At 37.8% G+C, this 23,687-nt stretch overlaps 1 protein-coding gene across 12 annotated transcripts in view; it reads right to left on the bottom strand.

Moving 5' to 3' along the window:
* Nucleotides 1–23,687, bottom strand: part of PIEZO2 (piezo type mechanosensitive ion channel component 2) — a 313,781-nt gene that overhangs the window by 254,280 nt on the left and 35,814 nt on the right. For all 12 annotated transcript variants that reach the window (XM_040586706.1, XM_040586713.1, XM_040586711.1 and 9 more), the window contains exon 2: nt 2,609–2,704. In XM_040586706.1, the coding sequence (XP_040442640.1) occupies nt 2,609–2,704 (96 nt within the window). The remainder of the gene's footprint in view (nt 1–2,608; nt 2,705–23,687) is intronic.

Raw genomic sequence — 23,687 nt, 5'->3', positions numbered from 1 at the left:
ATTAAGGCATGAAATACAAATGCTAACCAGACCTTTTCTACTTCTGTACTGTAATACCTCATGAAGACAGCTTCTTCACCAAGGAGTGAGAGATTTTAACTCTACAGCTAACAGACCAGATCTCACAAACACCCTAATTCTCACCCACTTCCTTGCCTTGTTTCATAGTTCTGTCAAGATACTTCCATTACAATTCTCAAAGACTTCAAATCTGATATAATTCTAATATATACCACTCTAAGCAATCTTTGGAAATCTGACTTTAACCTATTTGTAATTCAAATCCTATTTATGAGTAACATTTAGGAATAATACTACCCTTGTGCAATCCTTTGCACTTCTTTTCCTTTAGCTTAGGTGTCAAGACTGTAAAGCACCATGGGCATCTCTGTCAATCAATACTACTATATTCACACTAAATAATTATATAGTAAAACCCAAATAGAGTGAAAAATGGATTAATTCAATGCAGATTCTCTTTTAAATGAAACTAGCTTGTGAAATGCACGATGGCAGGATATCATTTTGGTAAACCCTTCAAAGATTTCAAAAAAGAATCTACATCTATCCTAGCTAAAATGAAAGCAAAACAGTGAGTCGTCGTAACTAGGACAGGTTAGAATACACTCTCCACAACACAAATGTAACTCTGCCTTGCTTCTCCCTGCTAGAACCTGGAGGAGAAAGTTCTCTTTCTTATACAGTTTCCCCTATACACAGGCCAGGTGAAAATCTGCATCAACAAAAACCATGTGCACAAATAGACGTTTCCTTAGTTTTGCCTCCTACACTAGTAAAAACAGGTACAACAAAAGTTGTACTTCCACTTTTGAAAACTGATTGGTACTGTTAATATGTGCCGTGCAGTGATGAATAGCTGATCAGACAATGCTGAAACTCCTGCTTCCTCCCTTCATCTTCTCAATAAAGGGAAAAAAGGATGACAGCTTGAGGGGTCACTAAATCAGACGATGAGACTCTCCAAGAACGCTTTGCAGGGAATTCATGAAAAGTTTCATACATTTATTTTCTCAGGGTAAGTGGACCTATAGGCAAGACACAGGAATGTATGTTTGGAAGGACACTTGTCTATAAACCATTCTTCAGCTAACACACTGAAAACTGTATGTTTGTTGTCAACATGTCAACATGTTGCTCAGTCAAACCACAATGAGTTCTTCAGGTAAGAAAAAAATATCAGTTTATGTTACACAGTGTTTAGAAGACAGATATGGGACTGATGAAGAACCTAGAGTATCTACAAGCTCTTCTAAGAAAACTGGAAAACACATGAACTAAAAGGTAAATCCAAACTGCTGAGAAACTACCCTGGCAGAACAAAGTCAAGATTAAGGTTTTTCAGGAAACCATAAAAAGTGCCAAAATCTTTGGGTAAGAACTTCATAGAGGCCCTGTAAACTCAGATATCACTGTACTCAGAGTCTAGATTTTCTTGATTGTTTTCTTTAAAGAACTATGTGGATTTGGTCTGAATTTCCATCAGCCATGAAAACGGATTTGTGAGTAGAAAAAAATTGGCGAAGTCAGTATCAAATAAGGCAGTATAACTTCAGAGCCTCTTTAAATGCCTCCTTTTTGTTAGTGGTGTCATGAACCAGCTTGCTTTATAAAGGACACTTCACATTATTTCCATCAGAAAAGATGAGAGGTCAGTCCATTTGACTTTAGCATTGTGTGATATTTTTTTTTTATACTGGTCTGAAGAAGAATTGGGTAAGCAAGAACAAGAATGACTGAAGCAGCTTTAGTGCTTTGAAATGCAGTTATCAACAACCTCTTCCAACAGGCTACTAGGTGACAAAGCACATCAATAGATAAAAATCTGTAATTGCATGTTCACTGCCAGTTCCACCAACCGATCACAAACCCTTAAGTTTTGATATCGTCATACTACCATACAGTCAACATTTCTGCTGGCTTTCAAGAAGCCACTCCTCTACACAAACAGGCTCCTTACATACAGCAAGAATGTAATATTTCTGAAATGGTTCTGTCTTTACAAGTCTGCATAATTGTTTTCATATTTTAAATTGTAAATGTTTGATTGGTATGTGATACATAGATGTTTGACTGCCTGATGTAGATAGTTATTCATCATCTCTACCAGTAAGCCTTTTCAGTTATTTTCACAAAGACAGTTGTATAAAGTCAGGATGACAGTGATGTTTAAGTAAGTGCCTAAAATACAGTTGGATGAAAAAACTGAGACCAAATTTAATTCTCAAAAGTAACTACAAATCCAGACCTGGGCCACAGGCTATGACAGGATGACTTTGGAGGGGTTCTGAAAGCTCATTTATCACCCAGACTATGTCAGATGAAATAATGCCATAAAAAGGATCTCCCAATACTATTATCAGGCAGCCCTGCTGCACCTTGAGGCAAGAATGGCATCATGGTTGGAAGTCCTTCAGCACCAAAGCCAGCACATATCGAGCCTACAGTGTCACAGAATTTACGGCTTGTGCTACAAGTTAGCTCCCTTAATGAGGGGAAAATGTTCAAGACTTCACCTTCTGCTGCACAAAGGCTTTTGCATGTGCTGTTCCACCACACATTCTGAAGAATGAAGCAATTAACATCTTACCTTGCATCGTTGTTTTTGTGGGTTCTGAAAACAGAGGAATGAGCAGGAGGTAGATGAGGTAGACAAAGGAGAGCCCATTGTAACGAAAAGCACAGGCTGCGATAAGAGAAAAAAAAATGAAATATTAGTTAATCAGCCTGTGATAATCAAATTCATAGCACACAGCATTTCCCATTTGAGATTACTATTTATCTTACCATCTTCACCATTTATTTAAACCATTTCTACACAAGTATTCAACTTTATGCTTCAAATAATAAAATCAAATACACTTCTCAAGTATTTTCATAGTAATATATATTTTAAGTTTAGCAAAAGTTGCATCCAAGCTACAAAGATTTTGTCCAGAATTATGGACAAGTTAGTTGTTAACTAAATTTTTTTCTTTCCTCACATATGAGCTATTAAACCATTCCCCATAAAAATATATAGGGATGCAGAAATCAATATTTATGGGCTGTCTTTGGTATAAAATGAAACATTGCGCGGGTCAAAGGGTAAGGTCAAGAAAACCATAAAAAGGGTATCTGTCAAAATAAAACAGGAATTAAGTTACCTATGAAGAGTAACTTAAAAGAATAGGCACAGAGATAAGGCCTGAGATTGATGAACCTAGCTAGCAAACTATGAAATTTGGCAAGGATTCTTAAGACACTCTGAACTTTAGGTGAACCATCCTCATTATACACTAATTTTAATAGAAAAGACATTTCCTTATCAAAAGCTACCCACCTCCCGAAGGAGACAACCATCCAGAGAACACGCGTGTCAAAGTTCATTAACTCTGTGTGTGATTTCGTTAATGCACACTGGGTAACGATCCCACTTTTGGAACGTCTTCAAGAAGCCACATACATGTTCACTATCTTACAATTAAGGATTATCAGTAAATAATATGAAAAAATAAGTCTCTTCAGATTCCAAATTACAGCAGGCCTCAAACGACCAATTATCCTTAAAATAAGAGTGTCTTTAAATTGTTACAGAGAACTTTCAATTTTATTGTCATCCACTTGTTGGCTTAATAAGTTCTTCTAGTGAAAATATTGTGAACTACAAATGAAAAAGGGTTTCACAGCAACTTGCAACTGGTATTATACGTGTTTTTTCTAAAGAATGGAACTACTTTGCTGAATTTGCCTAGTATTTCCATTTCTGTTTAAAAAAAAATTAGTGTATTTTCCCGAAAGTACGCAGGTCAGCAGGCCATCAGAACAACCAGCAATATTGCTACAACCAAGGCACATCTTTTCAAAGAATGTCATGCACATTCTGTGATGAAAGAGGAGTGTATGGACTTCCATAAGGAAAGGATAAAACCAACAAAAAATGACAAACTAACCTGTAATTTCACTGTGCAGCAGATGCTGAAATATTATAAAGCTTATTACATTCAACTGTTCCCATGAGATAAGCCAACTGCAGAGGAGTCAGGAGATGAACTAACCTCTACATTTATTTACTCGTGCAAAATAACTAGTATCAATAAAATCTTCTCAGCTATAACCAGAACAACTTGGTTTTGCGGGACAGAAACAGTCTTAGTCCTGCTAAAAATGTGTATACCAAAAGAAAACAAGTTTCTCCAGTCACTACTTCACGAAATTTCATGGAGACTATCCTGGAAATGAGTTAACAACTTAATCATTAATTGGTCCTCATCCTATCTGTCCATCTTAGTTATAAATACAAAACTGAGAAGTCTCTCTATTAACAAACAAATCCACATGATGGCTGTAATTTTTGCTTCCCAAACTAACCAATGCTCTGAACAACCAACTCAATTTCCTTAATAGCCCTGATAGAAAGACTCTGGATTTATGCTCCACATCTGCAGCTTAGCCAAGAAATGTGTAAACTTTATGGGCAAGTCTGGTAAGAAGGATGGACAAGAAGCATCTACACTCTACTGATACCGTTCTGCCACCAGCCTTCAAAAGAATCTGTCAAGGACTACAAAATCCATTGAAGCTTGATAAAGGTTTTTTCAGAGTGGAATCCAGAACGCTTAAGAGCAGCTTCTCATTTGCCTGTAAGAATTTAAACTCAGATTGCTCCTGTCATTTACTACTTAAGCTCCCTTTATAGCTACAGCCTTTAAAGGCCACCCAAGAACTTATACCTACACCTGTAAATAAGAAAAACTGCAAAATAAACAGGATCTATTCCACTGGGAATTATGTAAGTAATTATCAGAGCTTCAAAGTGAATGTACTTGAGGAGAGGAGTCAGCCCCACTACTACACACCTACTCTCAGGGTGCCCTGTCGAGGAGCACAGTATGTGCAATGGCCATTAGTGGCCTCCTTGAGATAAATGGCAAAGAGGACATTCCTGAGATTAGGACAAATCCATAAACCAACTTTTTCTGCAAGTTTAATTTGGGGTGGAAAAAAGTACTTTGGCATTCATACAAAAAGGTATGATAGTGGTTCAAGGCTGATACAAAGCCTGGAGGCTTTTCTACCTCAAGGGGAAGGATCAATGTTCTCAGTTATTCTGGTAGCAGAATAATAGTATTAGTAGATAATACTATTATAAAGTTGTTACAGGGATTCTGTCAATCAGATTTTAATCACACTAAACAGCTTACTTCATTTCAGTGCAATATTATACCCATTTTCATTTTTCTTCAGAACTGACCTTGCTTGCAGAGCACTTAGCACTCAGTTTTCTCAGTACAAAGATAGAAAACAGCAACTGTGCGCTTTAGATACCATCTTTTATTAGCCATATGTCAATGAATGCCTTGCTAACAAGTCAAATATTTAGAACCTCTATTTTTATTGAGGTGTCCTCTAGCAAACTAGTAACCTTGGCTAGACATTACCTGGAAAGCCTACATCTATTTAAACAGGTGCAAAAGCACCAGCAATACATTTCTGAGAATTAATAAATGAAAAAACCCCAAAACTTCACTGCAATATTTTTACTATTCCCTACTACATCTATTTCACTATTTCCATATCGTGTTTATCTCCATCTGTCTAGTACATTTTGCTGAAGAGATTAGTGCCTTATCAAGCTAATGTGCAAGAGCAAAGAGCCATGGTTGAACATACTTTTAGCAAGACAAAAGATTAGAGAACAGTATCTGTCCTGTATTTACCTATTTTAATTGCTCTACAACATTTGTCAAATGTATCTATTCCTAGGTTCTGATACTCAGAACCACCTAGAACAAGTTACTGGGCATAAAATCAGCTTCAGTTTGTCACTGATACAACCATAAAGGATGATCCAAAAAAGCAAATTAATCCACCCTCTGCACTCCCTCTGGCATTCACATAAGTCTCCTTTTGCAAAAGCAGCTGTACACAAATATCCATCATTTGAGGACAACAGAATTCCAAACAGAAAAAGCACATACGCAAATTAATTTCTCGGATATTTGGGTTATATGGTCAGTTTGCACTATCAAAATTAATGTAATTTAAGCATTTTAGGCTTGTTACCTCTTCTTGAAATTGTTCAACTGATTAGCAAAATTAATTTCAGATGAATTGTTCTTGAACTGTATTTGCTTCAAAATTTACTGCTTTCTACTTCCAGGCAGGTGTTCTCAAAAGCTTTTTTTTCTCTGCAACTACATGAACTGGACTATTAACAGAGATTACTCCTCCATGCAAACCTTCCCCTATGTACTTTACTCATATAAAGTGCCCTGCAGAAATATAAAAATATTTTGAAGACATTTGGTAAAAAGAAGTATATCCTAAACAGAAAGTGTTGATGTCATTATTATCCAGGGAAACCTTCAGTTTCTTAGTTTCAGAAGTATGAGTTTGCCTAAAACAAACACTAAACAAAAAGCTTCAATAGATAAACACACCATACAAAGTTCACATACACTTTCTTCTCTTCAGTCTTTTAAACCACATTTCTCACCATGTTTTCTAACAGCCCCTACTAACAAAACTCTAGAAATGTGATTTTCATCTCTGAAATTCTGCTACTGTTCAGAGTCCAATGATAGCAATAATACACACTTGTGAAAAGACATAAAACAGAGAGCTATTGATATACAATGTATTAGTGTATTAGAAGCAAACTTAGCTTTTTTTTGTAATCAGCTGAAGTGCTTTAGGGCATCTTCCCTTGATTTGCAAGATAAGAGCACTTTAATAAGACTGACTTCTCCATTCATAAGTGATTATTTCAAATACTTCCATTTTAATCCATAGAGTGTTAAAAATACTACCTTTAAAGACAGGATCAGAACGTCACCTAAGACAAAGTTATGATAATTTCATACACATTCATGCCATAGCAATCAGAAATAAATATATATTGAAAAAAGTAACATTCAGATGTATAAAATTTTCACAGAAGACTGATATGCAAGTTATCTGTAGCACAAACTGATAGCTGTAGAATATTCCACCTTTCTGGCATCTAGTCATTTGTTCAAACAAACGAATAATTAGTCACAGATAACTGATGCTTTCCTCTTTCACCATGTCTGTAAATGTATTCATAATTCACTAATTCTGCTACATGTAATACCTATCTTTAAAAAAAATACGCACAGAGAAAAAAATCTAAAGCCTGCTTTGCTGACATATTCTGGGACTAATATAGAACAGGAATCTGTTCTTAACACTTAAATCCTGCAACAAAGAACACATTTTAAAATATTTTTATAACATTTGTTAGGAAGTGAGTGTAACTATTACCTCATACAGGTAAAACTACTCAGGCAAGAGGATTAATTATAATATAACATCTTTCCTATAATGGTACAATCACTAGAGCAAACAGTTTTGTATAAAGCCTTAAAAAACGTCCCCAATGCTGAGCAGTGTTATTAACTTAATGATCTGTAATTTCTATCAGATAAGAATATCAGAATATCTTAGGTTTTAGAACTCCTCCTTATAAAGCCTTACACAAGAATTGAGCTCTCTTCTTGAAATAAAGAAGAACTGACATTTTATAAATTGCTAATATTTCAAGGGCTACTTGTATATTCCTTGGCATAGTCAATAAAAGTCAGTAATGCAGCACTAATAGAGGACATTCATTATTGTACGCTGTTTTTTTTCTAAATTAAAAAAATAACTGAAATGTGCATTTCACTGAGATTTCACAGAAATTTAGACAATGACTTTGTGAAAAGGACATACTCTTAACAGATACCTTTCAACATGATGTGTCTTTTTCCTTTATTAGGCAAGATGATTTTAAGTACTCCGGACTGTGATATATATGTGCTCTGTATATACACATTAAAAAAAAAAAAAGGGACTCCCAGACAGTCTACAGTTTATGGCTTCCTAAGGAATACAGATGATGTTTGCTCAAACTATTTTAGTTTGAACCATATCTTTAATGCAGAATTAGGAAAAAATATTGAAGTTTTTATTACAATAAAGTTCTTTAGACTAAAACTTGGTTTAGCATTCATGCTTATTTTTCCAGTGACAAAGAATACATTCAGTGAAAATACTCATTGAAAAAAGTGCTGCTGAAAAAAACATCTAACTTTAAGCAGGCAAGCGTTGTTGGCTGAAAGACAGAGGTGTTCACACATTCTCATATCCAGCTGATCTGAAATAAATTTCTGAAAGCAAGGGACCAAGAAGGGAAAGGGAATCGGTAACTGATTGATCTGTGAAACTACTTTGTCTCCAGGAGGCCCAGCTCTTAAAGCTAGGAGAACTCAGCACTAGATTCCTGTTCCTAATGCTGTAATTTTTCATGGTTAGCCCCTGTTTAATATCAAATTTTCTACCAGTTACATCTTCAGACTTCTGAAAACACACGATTAACACCTAATTCAGATGACTAAAACAGGCTACGGAAGACAGCCTTTGCTATTAGGTGTAACATGTGAACGAGGCACTGGTATACACCCCAAGGTGAAAAGCTTCTGGTACAGAAGCCCAGTCTAAGTAGCTAGAGAAAGACAACTACTAAGGCAAATACATCTCCTCAAACCAAGGTGCCCTACAAGGCCATCCATGAATGTGTGCCATGAATGGTCAACTCTTCCAGGAGGATGTACAGTTAAGAATCTTCTTATCAATAAGGCACTGTCCTAATGACATGATTGTTAGGCCTTTCCACTTCTGCTGCCCTCCAGCGTGACATTTATCAGCCAGTTCTCAGTCTCTAGAATATTCAGAATTGGGGGATTTTTTTTTATTAATTTTTTTTTAAATCCCAAATCCTCTTACTGGACACCAAGAATTGCCTAAGGCAAGTCATTCCTGCATTAGGCCATATGGACTCACTCTTCAGGAGACTAGATCTGCTCTAGAAAGTCAGCTGATAAGAACAAAAGTACATGAGAAACTGTCAGTGGTGTTTCTAAAAGTATTAGCACTAAATTCAGTTACCCTTCCAGACAGGCAAAGGCATTACGGAATCAGTGACAGAGCAGGAGCTAACCCACTCACAGCAATTAAAAAGAACACCACACACACACACACAAAAAAAAATACACACTTCACCTCTAACTTAAAAAATACTCTTTTATAGTGGCACTACACCATACAAATTCCAGAAGACCTTTCTTTCCATTGTCTAGTGCAACCAGCCTAAGAGATGCAAAAACACAAGCCACAGCAGTTTCTCCTTTATATACATTCCCATATACCAAGGCAATTCACAGACAGAAACGCAGCTCTCCTTGGTGACAAAGCAACAACAGTTCAGAAGTTCTGAACAACATTTTTAACCATGGTAAAGTGGACTGTGCAAGAGCTCAGTGAGGAATAAACGTAAATGTTAAAAGAGGAAAGACAATTTAAACTTTACAGAATAAGAACTACTCTGAATAAAGGATTTTTCAAGGAAAAGCAGTTGAAAAAATAAAATAAAAACCTCCCATTAGCCAAGCATTTCCAACAATGTAGAGTAGAGGTCAAGACTACTTTTTTTTACCTTCATAAAGCTTTTATATTTAAAGCTTTTTAACTTCTGGTAATAGTCCCTCTTAATATCAACCAGCAAATGTAAAAAGAGACAAAACCAGAGTCTTCCTCCTTTTTCTAAAGGTTCATGCATGAAGCATTCTTTAACCAAAACACACATACATGTGTTCACACAAAATATTAGCCAACTGCCCTCCAGTAACGCCTTACAGCTCCGGGTGCCTTTGCCCCTGGGGGCAGGGGTGTGCTTGAGCAGAAAGTCCACCTAACCTTGCTTTGCTGCCTGGTGAGCATTGTTTACAAACTAACGGAGTAAAAAACCTGTTGGCTGGATACAATGATCCCATATTAGATAGCCACAGAACAGAATCTAAGATGATGGAGCAGTTATTCTCATCTTCTCTATAATGTTAAGAGCCAACAACTGTTCAGGTACAGCAGGAACCTCACATCTCCTTTTGAGCTTAGAGTGCAAATGTTGCTAAGTCTCAGTGGATCTCCCACTTTCACCTGACATGGCCATGACCAACCAAATACAGTAAAAAAAATAAAACAAGTAGATTAAAAACTAAGTGATAATAAATGTCTGTTACCAATTTCTGAAGAGGAAAGGAAAATCTTATTATTTTATAAATTGCTGGTTTTTTATATCTTCTAATACTTCTTTACATTTCAAATTTCTTTCAGAAATATAGAATTTGTTTCAGAAACATTTCCTCCAAGTTTCTTTACAATAGCAAGGAAACAATTGTCACTCATTGCAAAATTAATATGCTGTAGACAATGTATTTTTGAGAATAAAACTCTAAAAGTGACCAAAAACGGCCCTCTTCAGGAACTACACCTTCTAATAATGACGAGTATCTGATAGTGGTAACGCCCAATGATCTTTAGCTGCCTGTGAACTTTATTTTTTTCTTACTGGAATTCAGAAGAACGGATTAACTCCTGGCACGGTTTTGCTCTCACTCACTTCTGAGTAATTCCACTTAAAATATGCACTTAAAAGTTCATGACAGATGAGATTGGAATTAAACGCCGCTGTGCAAGACAGTTAAATTAGTTAAGACATTAAGAAATGCATGTAATCTTATCATCCTTTTAGAGCAAATTAATGGTTATAGCCTACGGTGTGCAGTGCAGAACCACAAAGAACTGTGTCAGCTTGGGACAAGTTACCTCCTGCATCAAACAATACTCCTTCCACATTAAACATCTCTGCTGATAGCACCGTGCTAATGCATACCACCCCCCACCCCACTCCTGAGCCAACATTTCAATATGGTGATACTTCATGCAACACATATCTGGTCTGTGCTACACCCGGACAGAAAACCTTTTTCTTTTGGAAAAAAACACGAATGCTTTGATAAATACTATTCATTTGATTCATTTCAGCACTGCTACAATCACATTTTCTTCACTGCTCAATGTTCATCAGGAGACATGACTGCTGGACATTGACCACTTTTCAAAAGGTTTAGGATTTATTTTTTTTTTTGCTTTGACTTCCCCCCCCCCTTTCATTTCTGTCTCAGAACAGAAGTTTCAGTAAGCTTTCTCTCCATCAGAAACCATCCGAAACTGATTTTAACTTTGTGGCAAATACTGTCTGGGAACTGAGCGCAGAGAGAGAAGACAAAACACCTTGTTTGCCTCTTTCTTTCAGCTCTTAGGGACAGAAGCTATGTTTCCCAGCTGTACTTGATGCTAGGAAAATGAACAAAAGACCTCAGCTGCGAGCGTACCACAATCATCACCTGACTCAGAATGATGTATTTTAAAGGAGTATCTACTCTCACAAGCAGATCCAATGTCAGTGTGCTTTACTGACATGATTAATTACACAAGTATTTCCAAAGAAAAAAACATGATGGACACCATCATCAGTAATTTTTCCCATTACAAAGATCTGCTTAACATTATGACTCATTTCAAGCTCAGTAGCAAGCTGGAACTGAAGTAAGACTTTCTACCATCTGTTAGATTGCCTTAAGTTTTGACATTTCTATATTGTGTTGGTAATCTCTTATGCAACCAATCAATCTGTGACAAGGTTGAGGGTTTTTTGGTTGAGTGGTTTAATTTATGATTTCTTCACACATCTTTACACACATATACCCTTCAGTTCCAGTCTCTTACAGTGATTAAAGCTCATCTCAGGCACACTCTTTCCCCTCCGCTTACCTACCTCATACAAGTAACACGTGCCAAAGTAAGCTCCATTCAGAAAACAGTGGCCTTAACCTCTGTCATTCCCAATTCCACGCACATCCCCCAAATAAATAATTTTTTTAAAAGTGCAGTTGCAAAGAGTCTCCCTTTTTTTACATAATAAAAATAGATGGCAACTCTGGGATCTCTGTTGTCCTCAAGTTTTACGATCAGGACAGCATTCCAGCCATCGGGATAGAAAACACTCAACTTCATGAGCTCATTTCACAAAAGTCAAACCATTTTGCATTATGTGTACACGTACATTCATTCACTGGACTGGGAAAAGAAAGAAGATGCCGTATTCCTCCACCAAGGCGGCTGACTGTGGAAAGGAGACTGTCCACATTCTCATCCCTGCTCCAGCAACAGCTCTTCTGTCACCAAGCTGCTCTCTCTAGGAAAGTAACTGGGAGCTAAAGAAAACACTCTGATCCTCATTCATTTTCATGGGATGAGAAAAGCGTGTTCCTTGCCCCCCGGACATCCGGAGACAGCAGTCTGGTTGTGCTGTTACAGTTGCATAACCCTGGCAAAACTCAGACTAAAAATAACAGCAAATGCAGAACACAGATGACAACCAAATGTCACACAGTGCTGCAGCTAAACACAACATCAACCAGGGACAGATGGGGAGACAGTTGTGCGACAGAGATCTCCATGAGCAGAAAGGGACGAAGACCTTCATTAACAGCTGCTAAGAAGCTACCCAACACCAGGAACAGCTATTCAAAGGCTTCCTGCAACTGGAAGTAAAAATTTCAGCATATGTTACCAATCGCCCACAGCCATCCAAACTCATGTTTTAAAACACATAAATCACCACAAATCTAACATAAGATGCAGAAAGAACCAAGTCTTTTTTTTTTTTTCCCCGCAGCTGTTGCTTACACTGACACCAGCCCTAAACCACCACCACCTCCCCAAGTCAGATGAAGGACGCAGCAACAAAACTAACCCTGACAAACGCCTCTGAGGAATATAAACATGACTAAACATCAGAGAGGTATTAACAGTAAGTTATGAGCATCACTAGTGAAGTTACAAATATGAATGCAGTGTTTAATACTGCCATTATTTATTTCAGTAGAGGGAAGGATAGATGAACTTCCTTTCTTGGTCCATCACTGAAATAAGAGCTCAGGGGGTTGCAACTGCAAGCTATAAATCTGGGCGATGAAGGAGCACTTCAGACAGTGCTCCAAAGCCGCACTGTTTACAAAAGGAAAGAGAGGTTTTGAAATAATTTTCTCCAGGATATCTGTCAATTGCAGAAAGCAGATGCAAGCCCCTCATTCCTGTAATGTCACTCACTATTCCAAGCTGACGTTTCTGTACAAAATAATAAATCACTTCTTGCTTGAAGAACGTGCATTCCTTTCTCTTCTTGAAAAATGCTAATTTTCTCTTATTGTGAAGAAGTTTTGACCTACTACAGGAATCTACTCGGGAATGCCATGAATTGCCTCAAGAACTATTTCTTTTTAACTATGAACGGAACCTGGAGAACCCAAAGAATACAGAACCCAGGGAGACGCTGGAAGACTTTACAACTACAAACCTGGTGCGATCGCTCAGATTGCTTACTCTGGAGAAGTAGGACTTAAACCCATCTGACTCCCAATGAAATTTCACATGCACATGGCCATAGTCTCTGCAAGACAGAGCTCTTCTGGGACAGATGCATGTCACTATGGGTTTCAGATGCTATGCTTACCTAGCGCTGAGCGAAAAACATCAGAAGTCTCACCATTGGAACAGGACCATGGCCTTGGCTAGTTTTCAAACAGAAAGACAAGACTCCATTTAGTCGTTTAAGAACAGGAAAAACACCTTCACTGTGCATTTATTCTGAGTAGAAACACTCCCCAGGAAGCACAAGGCACATATGTTAACGCCGCCATCTGTTTATATGCACATCATCCAATTCTTTCTCTGCCCCCAGAGTGCTGCCACCTATGGTACTCGGTCTGGGCTGCCAGATCTCTGGCACTTGTGGGAGGCCTTCTGCCACATACTGATTTTCTACGGCATGGAATCTGTAGTAATTTTTCTTCCCCTGGAGTATGATTTGCAGAAACTGCCCTAGAACTTTGATAAGCTCCCAGCCAAATTTTAAGAGCAAGACTGGAAACTCAAAATGATTTAATACCTCTTTCATGTTTATATAACAAGCCATTGTGTCCTTGTCCAAGAATATTTGAATGTGGGAAGTTACGAAGAAGTTTAACTTGAAGAAAACTTCCCACGCAGTTAGTAATTCTGATCTGTTTATATCTAGGCTCAATATAAAGTCTAAGTACGTATTTCTTTGGAGTCAAGCCACTGTCCTGAAGACAGCAAATGCTATTATGCGGTAACCCATCAGCATAAAAAGTAAAGCAGTCACATCGCACCAAGGAAGTTAGGGTTCTGGATTCACCACTACATTACTTCTAGAGCTCTCAGTGTAGCCAGTCACAAAGTAAAGGACTGTTTGCTGCAGGGGAAGACAGAGAGAGTAAAAATTTGTTTGCCATCAGGCACATTCTGAACACGTAAAGACAAGTACAGGTAAAGTTAAGGGTCACAACATGAATCTTCATTCTCAAAATGCAATAGTGCACTTCTCACTTAAGAAACCCAACAAAAAAAACACAAACACCTCAGCATCTCTTTAATTGGGCAAAATCTTGAATTTGGAGAAATAATCCCACTGAGAATTTTAAAAGATCCATTTCTTGAGAAAGAGCCAAAGTATACATCCTGGAGGATTAAAACTAAGTGAAGGGTACATTAAATTTGATTTAAACATAACCTGAAAATTTAAGAGATACAAACATCAAGCTGTCTTTCAAGTAAAAAATAAAGTGTTTTTCCTCACAATCTCTGCAGGGAAGCCAATGATCCCTTACTGCAAGGGTTCTACATACAGTGAAGATAACAGCAGTACAGACTTACATAATCCGTACAACTTTATTTATGAGAACTTCCATTCATGTAAGTTTTTATCTGGTCAAGATAATATTTTTGAAGATTTATACCAGTTGAGAACACAAACCATGGATTTCAAAGTGGTCTTCATGAGTAAACTCACCAGAATCAGTCTTGGATTAAGTTTGTAGCTCCAGAAATGTGCCAAGGTAAAATGTTGGGGTTTGTTCAGACACAAAGGATTCTCTTCATTAACAGCTAGATCAATGTACAACAGTCCGTCAGTTTGCCAGGAATATTTTTATTTGTCACAGCAGAAAAATAACTAACTTCATGCTTTAGCACACAGTGTTAAATGATGAAGTGGGAAGATGAAGCTGGTAGAAAGAAAAACAGCAGCCACTTACAAGCTTGAGAGACACTGAACTCAGTAATGCTGGTTTACTAATATGTTATTAGACTAATGTCAAATGAGGAAAGTTTATTTACTGCAGAGGTAAGAAAAATTTCTTCCTTAAAGTAGCAGAAATAATTATTATTATTATTATTAGAAAATTAGGATTAATTAAAATAAGTTAGTTATGGGGGGGTTTAAACCAAGAAAAATGAGTTAATTTTTGGTTTATAAAGGGGAAAATGCCTGAAATATGAACTTTTTCTTGATTTAACCACTCAAATAAGATTCCCTGCTCCCACCCCCCATTAACTATCCACTTATAAAGTGCTTCAAAGGAGCATTATAGTTCATTTTTAATATTTAATGTTCCCACATAAATTCTTCTCCAAATTGTTCAGTGACAAACAGTGAGAAAGTTTTTTAATCTAAAACTTCCAAGTTATTTCATTATCACTCCAAGAAAATACACTCTTTAAAAAAATAAACAAAAAACCCCAAAACTGCCTTCTCAGCTCTTTGATCAGAATAAACACATACCAGTGGCAAAATTCATATGACTCACCATCATATCAATTGCCAGCATAAATGAGTTAGGACCCTGCTACTAACATATATTAAAGCAAGCTGGAGATAATGTGATTTCATAACCAGGAGCATACTGTCAGCATGAGTACAAGCATTTATCCTTTGTTTAGGGCATCATGGTATACTCCTAAAAATAATAACAGAGTATGCCATTGCTACCCCCAGAGTTCTACCAATCCAGAAGATGCTCAGGATTCCAATTCTGGGACAATTCTAGGAAAATCCTGGCTGAATTTGTTCCCCAATAAGTGCTCTAAGGTAAGGATTTTAAGATGACTACTACAAACCACTCAGAAATCCTGCTCACTTGTTTCCAGCTTGTATTTTTGTACCTGTAAAAAAGTGGCAGAATATTCTGTAGTATGTTTGGATGCACATGCATCAGTTTCTTCACTGTCTCTATGCTATCTATCATACCAAGAAAAGGTCTTGTTTTGGGCTATAAGAAAAAAAAGTGTCAGGATATTTACACTTCAACAGTTAAACTGGAATGAAATTAGTATCCTATATGCCTGAGGTAAGACATCTTTCCCAGTGTCTGAAAAACCCGAACTACTGGATACTAATGATGAACACGCTGAAAGTGAATTTCAGAGATAACACATGCAGAAGAACCATTCAAGGTAAGAAAAAAAAGGTAGAGACTGATAGGAGAGTGTGGTGACAAGTTTGGCATTCAGTCTCAAAGGCTTCTTCCCTTTACAATCCTGTTTATCTGTGACTAAGGGTTTATTAGGACAGGTACAGTGCCCAGCCACAGTCCACTGGAAAACACTTAAGTTTCCATTTAGTCTCCAACTTGAATCGAAGAGAAGCAGAGTATCTGTGACTGACAGCCACTGTCCTGTTACAGGGTGAAGGATGAATACCCCAGCCTTCAGCTTCTCAGGAATGCTTGGCCATCTACAGCACAAATTTGTACCCCACTTGGACCTGACAGTTGTGGACTCATCGCCCCACCTTGGGGACTGCTAAACTATACCAGACTTTAAAACAGCCCTTTGCTGCACCCCAGCCAAGATCTGTCTGCAAAGGCATCAGCTTCTGGACCCCACTGCCTCCACACCGAGCAAATCCCAAGTAGCACTGTACATGGGGCTCTTGGCACCAACATTTCTCCTCCTCAGTAGCTGCCACAAGATTATTTAATAGCTAAGACGGTTCTGCTGGCATGGAAACAGCAGCATTGTTTTCTGAAAGCAAAATACTTGATGCGCAAACAAAGCAATGGAGCATGTTAGCCTATGCCTTTGTATTTAGAGATGTGTTTTTTCTTTGGCAGCAAAGCTAAAGGAATCCTTTTGCCAAGCGTCCCCTGTGACTCCCAAGCCACTGCTGCAGTCATGCCAGCACAGCTGCATGTGGCGCTCAGCACTGGCACAACCAAGGCAGGAAGCACCCTGTGAAAAGTGGGGCAAAAGGGTGACCAGGAACTTGAGAAACTCACTACTGGAGAAAACGGTGCACCTACATCCCTAAAACATAGAAATAAAAAAATCTGTAGCTCTTATCTCTCATCACCATCAGAAGCACATCATGGCACATCACTTCTGAGAAGGTGGAAAGGAGAGAAACTTTCAGTGGCATGAGTTGCGAATTCACTGGGCATATAATGTAACTTTTCAGGTTTTCAGCGTGAGCACCAATGTCAACTCTACTCACAGTACAATCAAAAAGACATTTTACATTTAGTCTCATATCCTTCTTTTTATTTGTGGCTTCCTACTCACCTTCACACAGATTTCTCAGAAGGAGAAACTCTGAAGATGAAAAGGAGAGAGGGTAAAATATGGAAGATCCAAAAATTTCTTGGAAATATTCTAAAGAAAAGGATTTTGTTACAATTATCAGCTAGACACATGCAGAATCTTTCCAAAAGCCCATGGAACAGAAAAAGCACATGGAAATCTTTCCAGTAAAAAAAAATATCCAACCAGGATTAGTACCTCATTGTGGTAGAGACTACCCAAGGACATTAAAGAGCACACAACTTCAGTAGACAAGACTATTTAGACCAGGAAAAAGGGAAACATCCTTACCTGGTTTACACAAATAAGAAACCAAACCACAGAAAATTACTTGACTTTACCACATTTACATGAAAGCCTTGTAGCAACGTGACCCCAGGTTCCTAAACCTAAACCTGCAGTTCCAAGAGCACAACCTCTCCAAAAAAAGATATTTTTCCCTCTCTTCTGAACTGGTGGCAGATGTCCATACAAGTAAGAGTTTATTCCAAAATGATCACTTATTTATTCAAACACCGCAACAGGGAATCCTGAAGTGGCAAAATTAGTCTCCTGGTTATACTTGCACCATTTTTCTATTTTTTTTTCCTCTTACTTGTGTCGTCTTCTCCTTGAAAACATCATGGACTGAGTCACTAGTTCTGTTTGTCTTCTTATACCGTACTGACCACTGTAGCATCTGAACACCTTTCAGGAAAAGATGAACATGGCCCAAATACAGCAGTGCCTCTTGAGATAATGGAGGTGGTAAAGGGACAAGCAGCAGTCCAGGGATGCAGCCCCAGTCTAGGCAGACAACAGTATTTACACCCTCCAAGATGACAGACTTAGTGTTTCTCAACTGCCTCCAAATGCATCCATTAGCAGCCTCACACATGATCTTAAGAGGGGATGGCCCTGCAGCCACAGACACTTCCATTCAGAGAGAAAAATATTTGTGAGAACACATTCATTAATAGTAGGCTATTATAAGAAAACATAAATCTAATAGTAATGCCTCAGAATTCTCAGCCATATCTTGTCTAAAACCTATGCTTATTTCTGCTTTTATGATTAAACTCACCAGTTTTTGGCAGTTAAAAAAAAAGTGCAAGATGATACCCATTTGAGAAAACAGTGCATTTGCCTTCCTGGTGGTCCTGCATTTTAAGCCAACAGGTTGGTTTAAATTTGAAGTGTTGGCATCACTAAACTAATACATCAACCTTTAAGGGAAGATTAGGTTTTACTGAGATATCAGAAGTACATTCATACTTTATTCCAAATGATTAGGTGCTTTTCTTCTTCCTCTAAATTAGCGGAGTTGTTGAGGTATCTCTTTCCATTCACTTCATCTTAACCTCTTCCCTCAAATTAAGAGCAAATCCAGAAAAAAATCACAGTTCAAATTTAAAGGATAAAATTATAACAAGCCTTTATACAATGATCTGAAATAAGCTAATCATTGCCTTCACTGGTTTAGTCATACAAAATCTGATGCTTGGCTTACCTGAACTACAAGGAAACAACAGGAAGCCCAAGGAGCTCATCCAAAGGAGCACAGTAATACCCTGATCCTGCACTCCCTACTCAAGCATTTCTGTCCTCTTTTCCAATACTGTTCCAATAAGGGCAGATGAATTCATAAACTTTAACAGTATCCACAACCTAGCAGCTAAATTTGCTTGTGCATTAGACAAAATACATTGCTTGTTCATAAACCACTATAACCTGATCGACCACAGCGCCTCAGAATCCTTCAGACCAAAGTACTTCTGAAAACAGGAACAGCCATCTAGAAACCTGTTTTTTAGATACATCTTTTCACTACGTTAAGCAATGTTGAACCAACAATATTAGATCTAAAATACGCCCATCTAAAAATGTCTGGGAATACTGGTTTGTGAGTGGGTATAATTTTTGTAAAGCAAACTGATTTTTAGTTTGGCTCCATTTATCGGCATGGCAAGACAACAGAGTGCAAGCCATGCTTGCTCACTCTCTGTCAGCCATCAACTGGTAAATTTGTTTCTTCTAGCCAAAAGTGCATGGAATAAAAAGGCAGTTCTGGAAGGAGCCAAATACCGAATGGTTTCATCCAAAAATGAGAACTATAGCCCAACATATCCCAAAGAAGAAATGTTATTTTTGTGTCTGGAAGACAATTTGAGTTGAGTTTGATAAGAATACTTCTAATCTCTGAGGTGCTGTGTGAACTGCATCCTGCATGGTGCAGCCTAACAAGGCTGTCTTTGTTGATATTGATACAGAACACGGATAGCAACGTGGCTGATGTGCTTGCCCGTACAAAGTTACAGTTTTTACTTCAGATTCAGAAACTCATACAACATCTTTATGTTTATGCATGAGACAGAATCCTAATTCAATTTATACATTTTTGTTAATTTAGCTCATCTCTCCTGCCAAAGATGCAATAATTTTCCTGAAGATGAATGTCAACCCGGCATGCCAAAAGCCATTTATCAGCTTTTAGCTAAGAAATATTTGAAGAGCCTAAAAAAAAAAAGGCAAGTATTAAAATGCTGATTGAAACAAGTATGAATGGTTTGATTATTACATGGAGTCCTGGAGCAGGGAGAGGGGAGCACATCCTGTTTTGTGGTTAGGAAAAGTTGGCAATCTGAACCTGACCCCCACCCTTTTTTGTGCAATCTCTGCATAATAAATCTGACATTTCCGAAGAAAGCTTCCATTCTCCTCCAACAACCCTGTGCAGAGGAGCAAAGAAAAGTGGGTCCTCCACTCCATCTTTTTTTTCAGTGGTCCACAGGATTTCCAAAAATAATACCCTGCCCAGATGTTGAATCAGACTTTAAGTTTATTTGCAGGCACCAGAATCAGTAGATTTCAAATTAGCTTCAGATGCTATGAGTGAGGAAACATCACTTCCCTCCAAATTCAACATCTAAAAGTTTTTTGGCATTTTTATGCTTATTTTTTAAAAAAAATTACAGGCCAGGAATTAACAGTTGAGCTCTAAATCAATGCTTCTTTCAAGATCAAAACTTCTGGAATCAAAGAAATCCTTAATCTTGGTAAAACCTGGGCACCAATCATACCCGAACATTCCACCTCAGCCACCTGTACTTCTTATTTCACTGAAAAAAAACCCACAACCATGACTGTAGAAGGTACACATGGTACTAAAAAATGGCAGATCATCTCAGACACAATAATGAAAATATATCTATAGTTTTAAGTCAGCTTTCCTTTACTTCAGTATCAAAAGAGTTATGCTTGACCTCTTCCAATCCTACTTTTTTATTTGATTACCAAATTCAGCTTCAGAATAAGGCAAAAAGACGCAGTCTGTATTTCTCATGTTTTATCACTGTACTCAGACTCAGGTGAGGTAGGAAGGAAAGACAAAAATCCCCCTCAAAACAATAAAAAACCTGCCCACCAGGTAGGCACACCATGCTACTGCAATACGGGAGAAGCTTGCCTCAGGAAAAGCACACTTCGTGGTTCAAACATCTGATATTTCTTTTTAGTCAAAGCACATCCGGAGCATGCAGAAATACAGTTGCAGCATATTCTCAAATATCTGGATGCTGCTATTAGAGCAGTTTATGTCTGGGAAATAAGAATTTAAAATAAACATTGAGCCAAATCCTACAGCCCTTAACCTGGGCAAACTTCCATTCACCAAAGTACAACAAGAAGTAAAATTCTTCTCTTTTTGTTAGGTTTATATAGATTTAAACAGAGTCAACCACATTTCTTGAATTGAGATCTGTCCATCTGAAAGCTAAGACCATCTGCTAGTGCAAATGGAGAACGTGTAGAACTCTAGCCCTGGATTATTTCAATGTAAAGCATCAGGTCTGCTAAGAGCATGGCACCAAAACAAGACAAACAAGGCATTCGATTATCATTACAACTCTGCCATAAGTTTGGCATTCTTGAACTAGGCTGTTTGTCCCTATTATTAATTCACTTTAGGAACAACAAAAGGACAAAGATTATTCTTTGGAACACTAACAGAAAAGATACTTAAAAAATGTTTTAAGCACTATTCTTGACATGTTTTCATTTGATCCATTTATCTATAAACACACAAAGTCACCCATGTTAAGATCCTGGTCACCTGAAAGCAATAACTTCTCTTTTGGATACAGATGTGAAGTGCACCTTTCTCCACGCCCAAAGTAGACTCTGCCCTCAGGCATGGGGGCATGAAACATCTCGCCACAAATACCATCATGCAAACGCAGCTAGATGTAAATATGCACTGGCAAGAGTCAGTAGTCTTACAGTATTCATCCACACAGCTGCAGGAAGATTCAACGAGCCCAGAGTCTGTACTACTGCTCTATCTCAGGGGCCTTTGGAGAAGCATACAATCTCTTTATGAAGAACAAACAAAAATATAGGGTGTTTTTTTGCAGGGGGAAGGGTGATGTTCAGATGCAGAGCATCAAGGTTATAATAAGCAGAAATCAATTCTAAATGCTACACTTAAGCTATTCCTGGAACCCTTTTTTTCCTATTTGTTCTTGAAACACAACCAGCAGCAAAAAAACCAAACCCCAAAGAATATCCCTCTAATAAAAGATAAAAATTATAGTGATACATGTACATGTGCTTGCACGCACCCCAGACTAAACCAGCCACAGCTCTGCATCAATATTTTTTAAGCAGTCTGACAATATGCCGGGATGTCTCATGTAAATAGCAACCAGGCTGAATCAATAATTAACAGTAGCTGGAATTACACAGTATTTCAAGCATATTTTATCCCTATGGTACATGTTGGCTGTCTCAATATCTGAAGATAAAAACTTGTTACTCAGCACATTGTGTGATAGCTGACTTTATCCTTCCAGCTCTGCCTTGTGATGACAAGCAGGTTGGTTTTCTCCCCCCACCTTGCAAAAGTTCTAATCACTGTAACACAATTACACATTAACACTACACATTTTGGGCAGCAAACCAGTTATCTGCATGCTAATCATCTGCTTGTACCTTATTCTTACACAAACTACTGCAGTTCCAAGGCAGTCACAGTTATTACTCCTGTCAGCTTATTCTCCAGAAAACCTGGGACCCCAAACCACTGCTTTTCTCCTCACAGAAATACCAAGTTAGTGTCATTATCTCACAGTGCTAGAACAAACCTTCAGAAGCATTCCGAAAACCCCAAACCTCCCCAAAAAACTCACAAGAATTCTTCTGAATATTTATATTGTTTGTTCATCAGTACTACATAAGAAACTTGTGGCATGGTCTGTATAATCCTTTTCCATCATATTATTTACATTTATTTACATTTAAACCATCTCTTGTGCCACTGAGTCTGGATATAACCATTTATCTTTGGACTGCTAAAATACTAACAAAGCACTGGGGGTAGTTCACAGAGCATATTACTGGGGAGTGAAGATAACTATCTCTGTCAAGATTAAGAGAGATTAGTTATTTGACTAAGGCAAAGCAGAAGATTCTATAAAAAGATACCTGAAGGGCAAAGCACAGCAAGCAGAAAGAGGAGGTGCATTACATACCAGATTATTAATTATTAAGTGAACTGATCTTATCTGAATCAAATAAATACTTTTTTTTTTTTCACTTCATCAGTAACCCACCCCCAAAACCAATACAAGGTGCATTACTGATGGACTTACTGCTGTTCAGGAATCTAGAAATTATATTTGAACAGACTAGCAGAAATTCTGTGGCAATGTATGACTTTCCACTTTGTATACAATGCTACAGCAGTGGAGAAAAGGTCTACTGTCAAACAAAAGCAATTGCTACAGAAAGCCTCAAAATAGAGCAAACTTGGGAGCGCAACTGGGACATCAGGTTTAGCCATAGCACCTAAATCAGTGTCCAGACTGACAGGGAGCAAGAAACCAAAGCAGAGCGAAGAACCCAAATGTCCTTTACCCAGAGTAGGCTGCAAAACACAGCTGCTCAACTCACACATAAGTGGCAGGCTGTTAAACTAACTCAAAAGCAGGTTCGCTTTCAGGTTTCTTCAGGTCCCTGGACTTCACTAAAAGCTCACAGAAATGAACGTCACTCAGTGGAAGTAGTATCTCTTAACTAATTGGAAACTCCCAACAAAGAAGAAATTGGGGGTAGAAAATTGTGCAACTTGCTCAGACAAGGAAAAAAAAACTTTGTATTTGCTAGGTTGAGCCAACAGAGCTTCTCAACTTACAACTTCAGATTCTGTGATTAACTAAAAAAAAGAAGACATAGCAACTAACGCTAATTCATAGTAAGGAATGCAAAGATGTCACATAACAACAGATTGGGTAATCCCTGCTGGGTGTAAAATCTTGATGGCAAAATACCAAATAGCATGAATTTATACATGTTATGCAATCGGCTCC

This window comes from Falco naumanni, chromosome 3 (genome assembly GCF_017639655.2).
Source record: "Falco naumanni isolate bFalNau1 chromosome 3, bFalNau1.pat, whole genome shotgun sequence".
Lineage (NCBI taxonomy): Eukaryota > Metazoa > Chordata > Aves > Falconiformes > Falconidae > Falco > Falco naumanni.
This window is presented reverse-complemented; position numbering and strand designations above follow the sequence as displayed.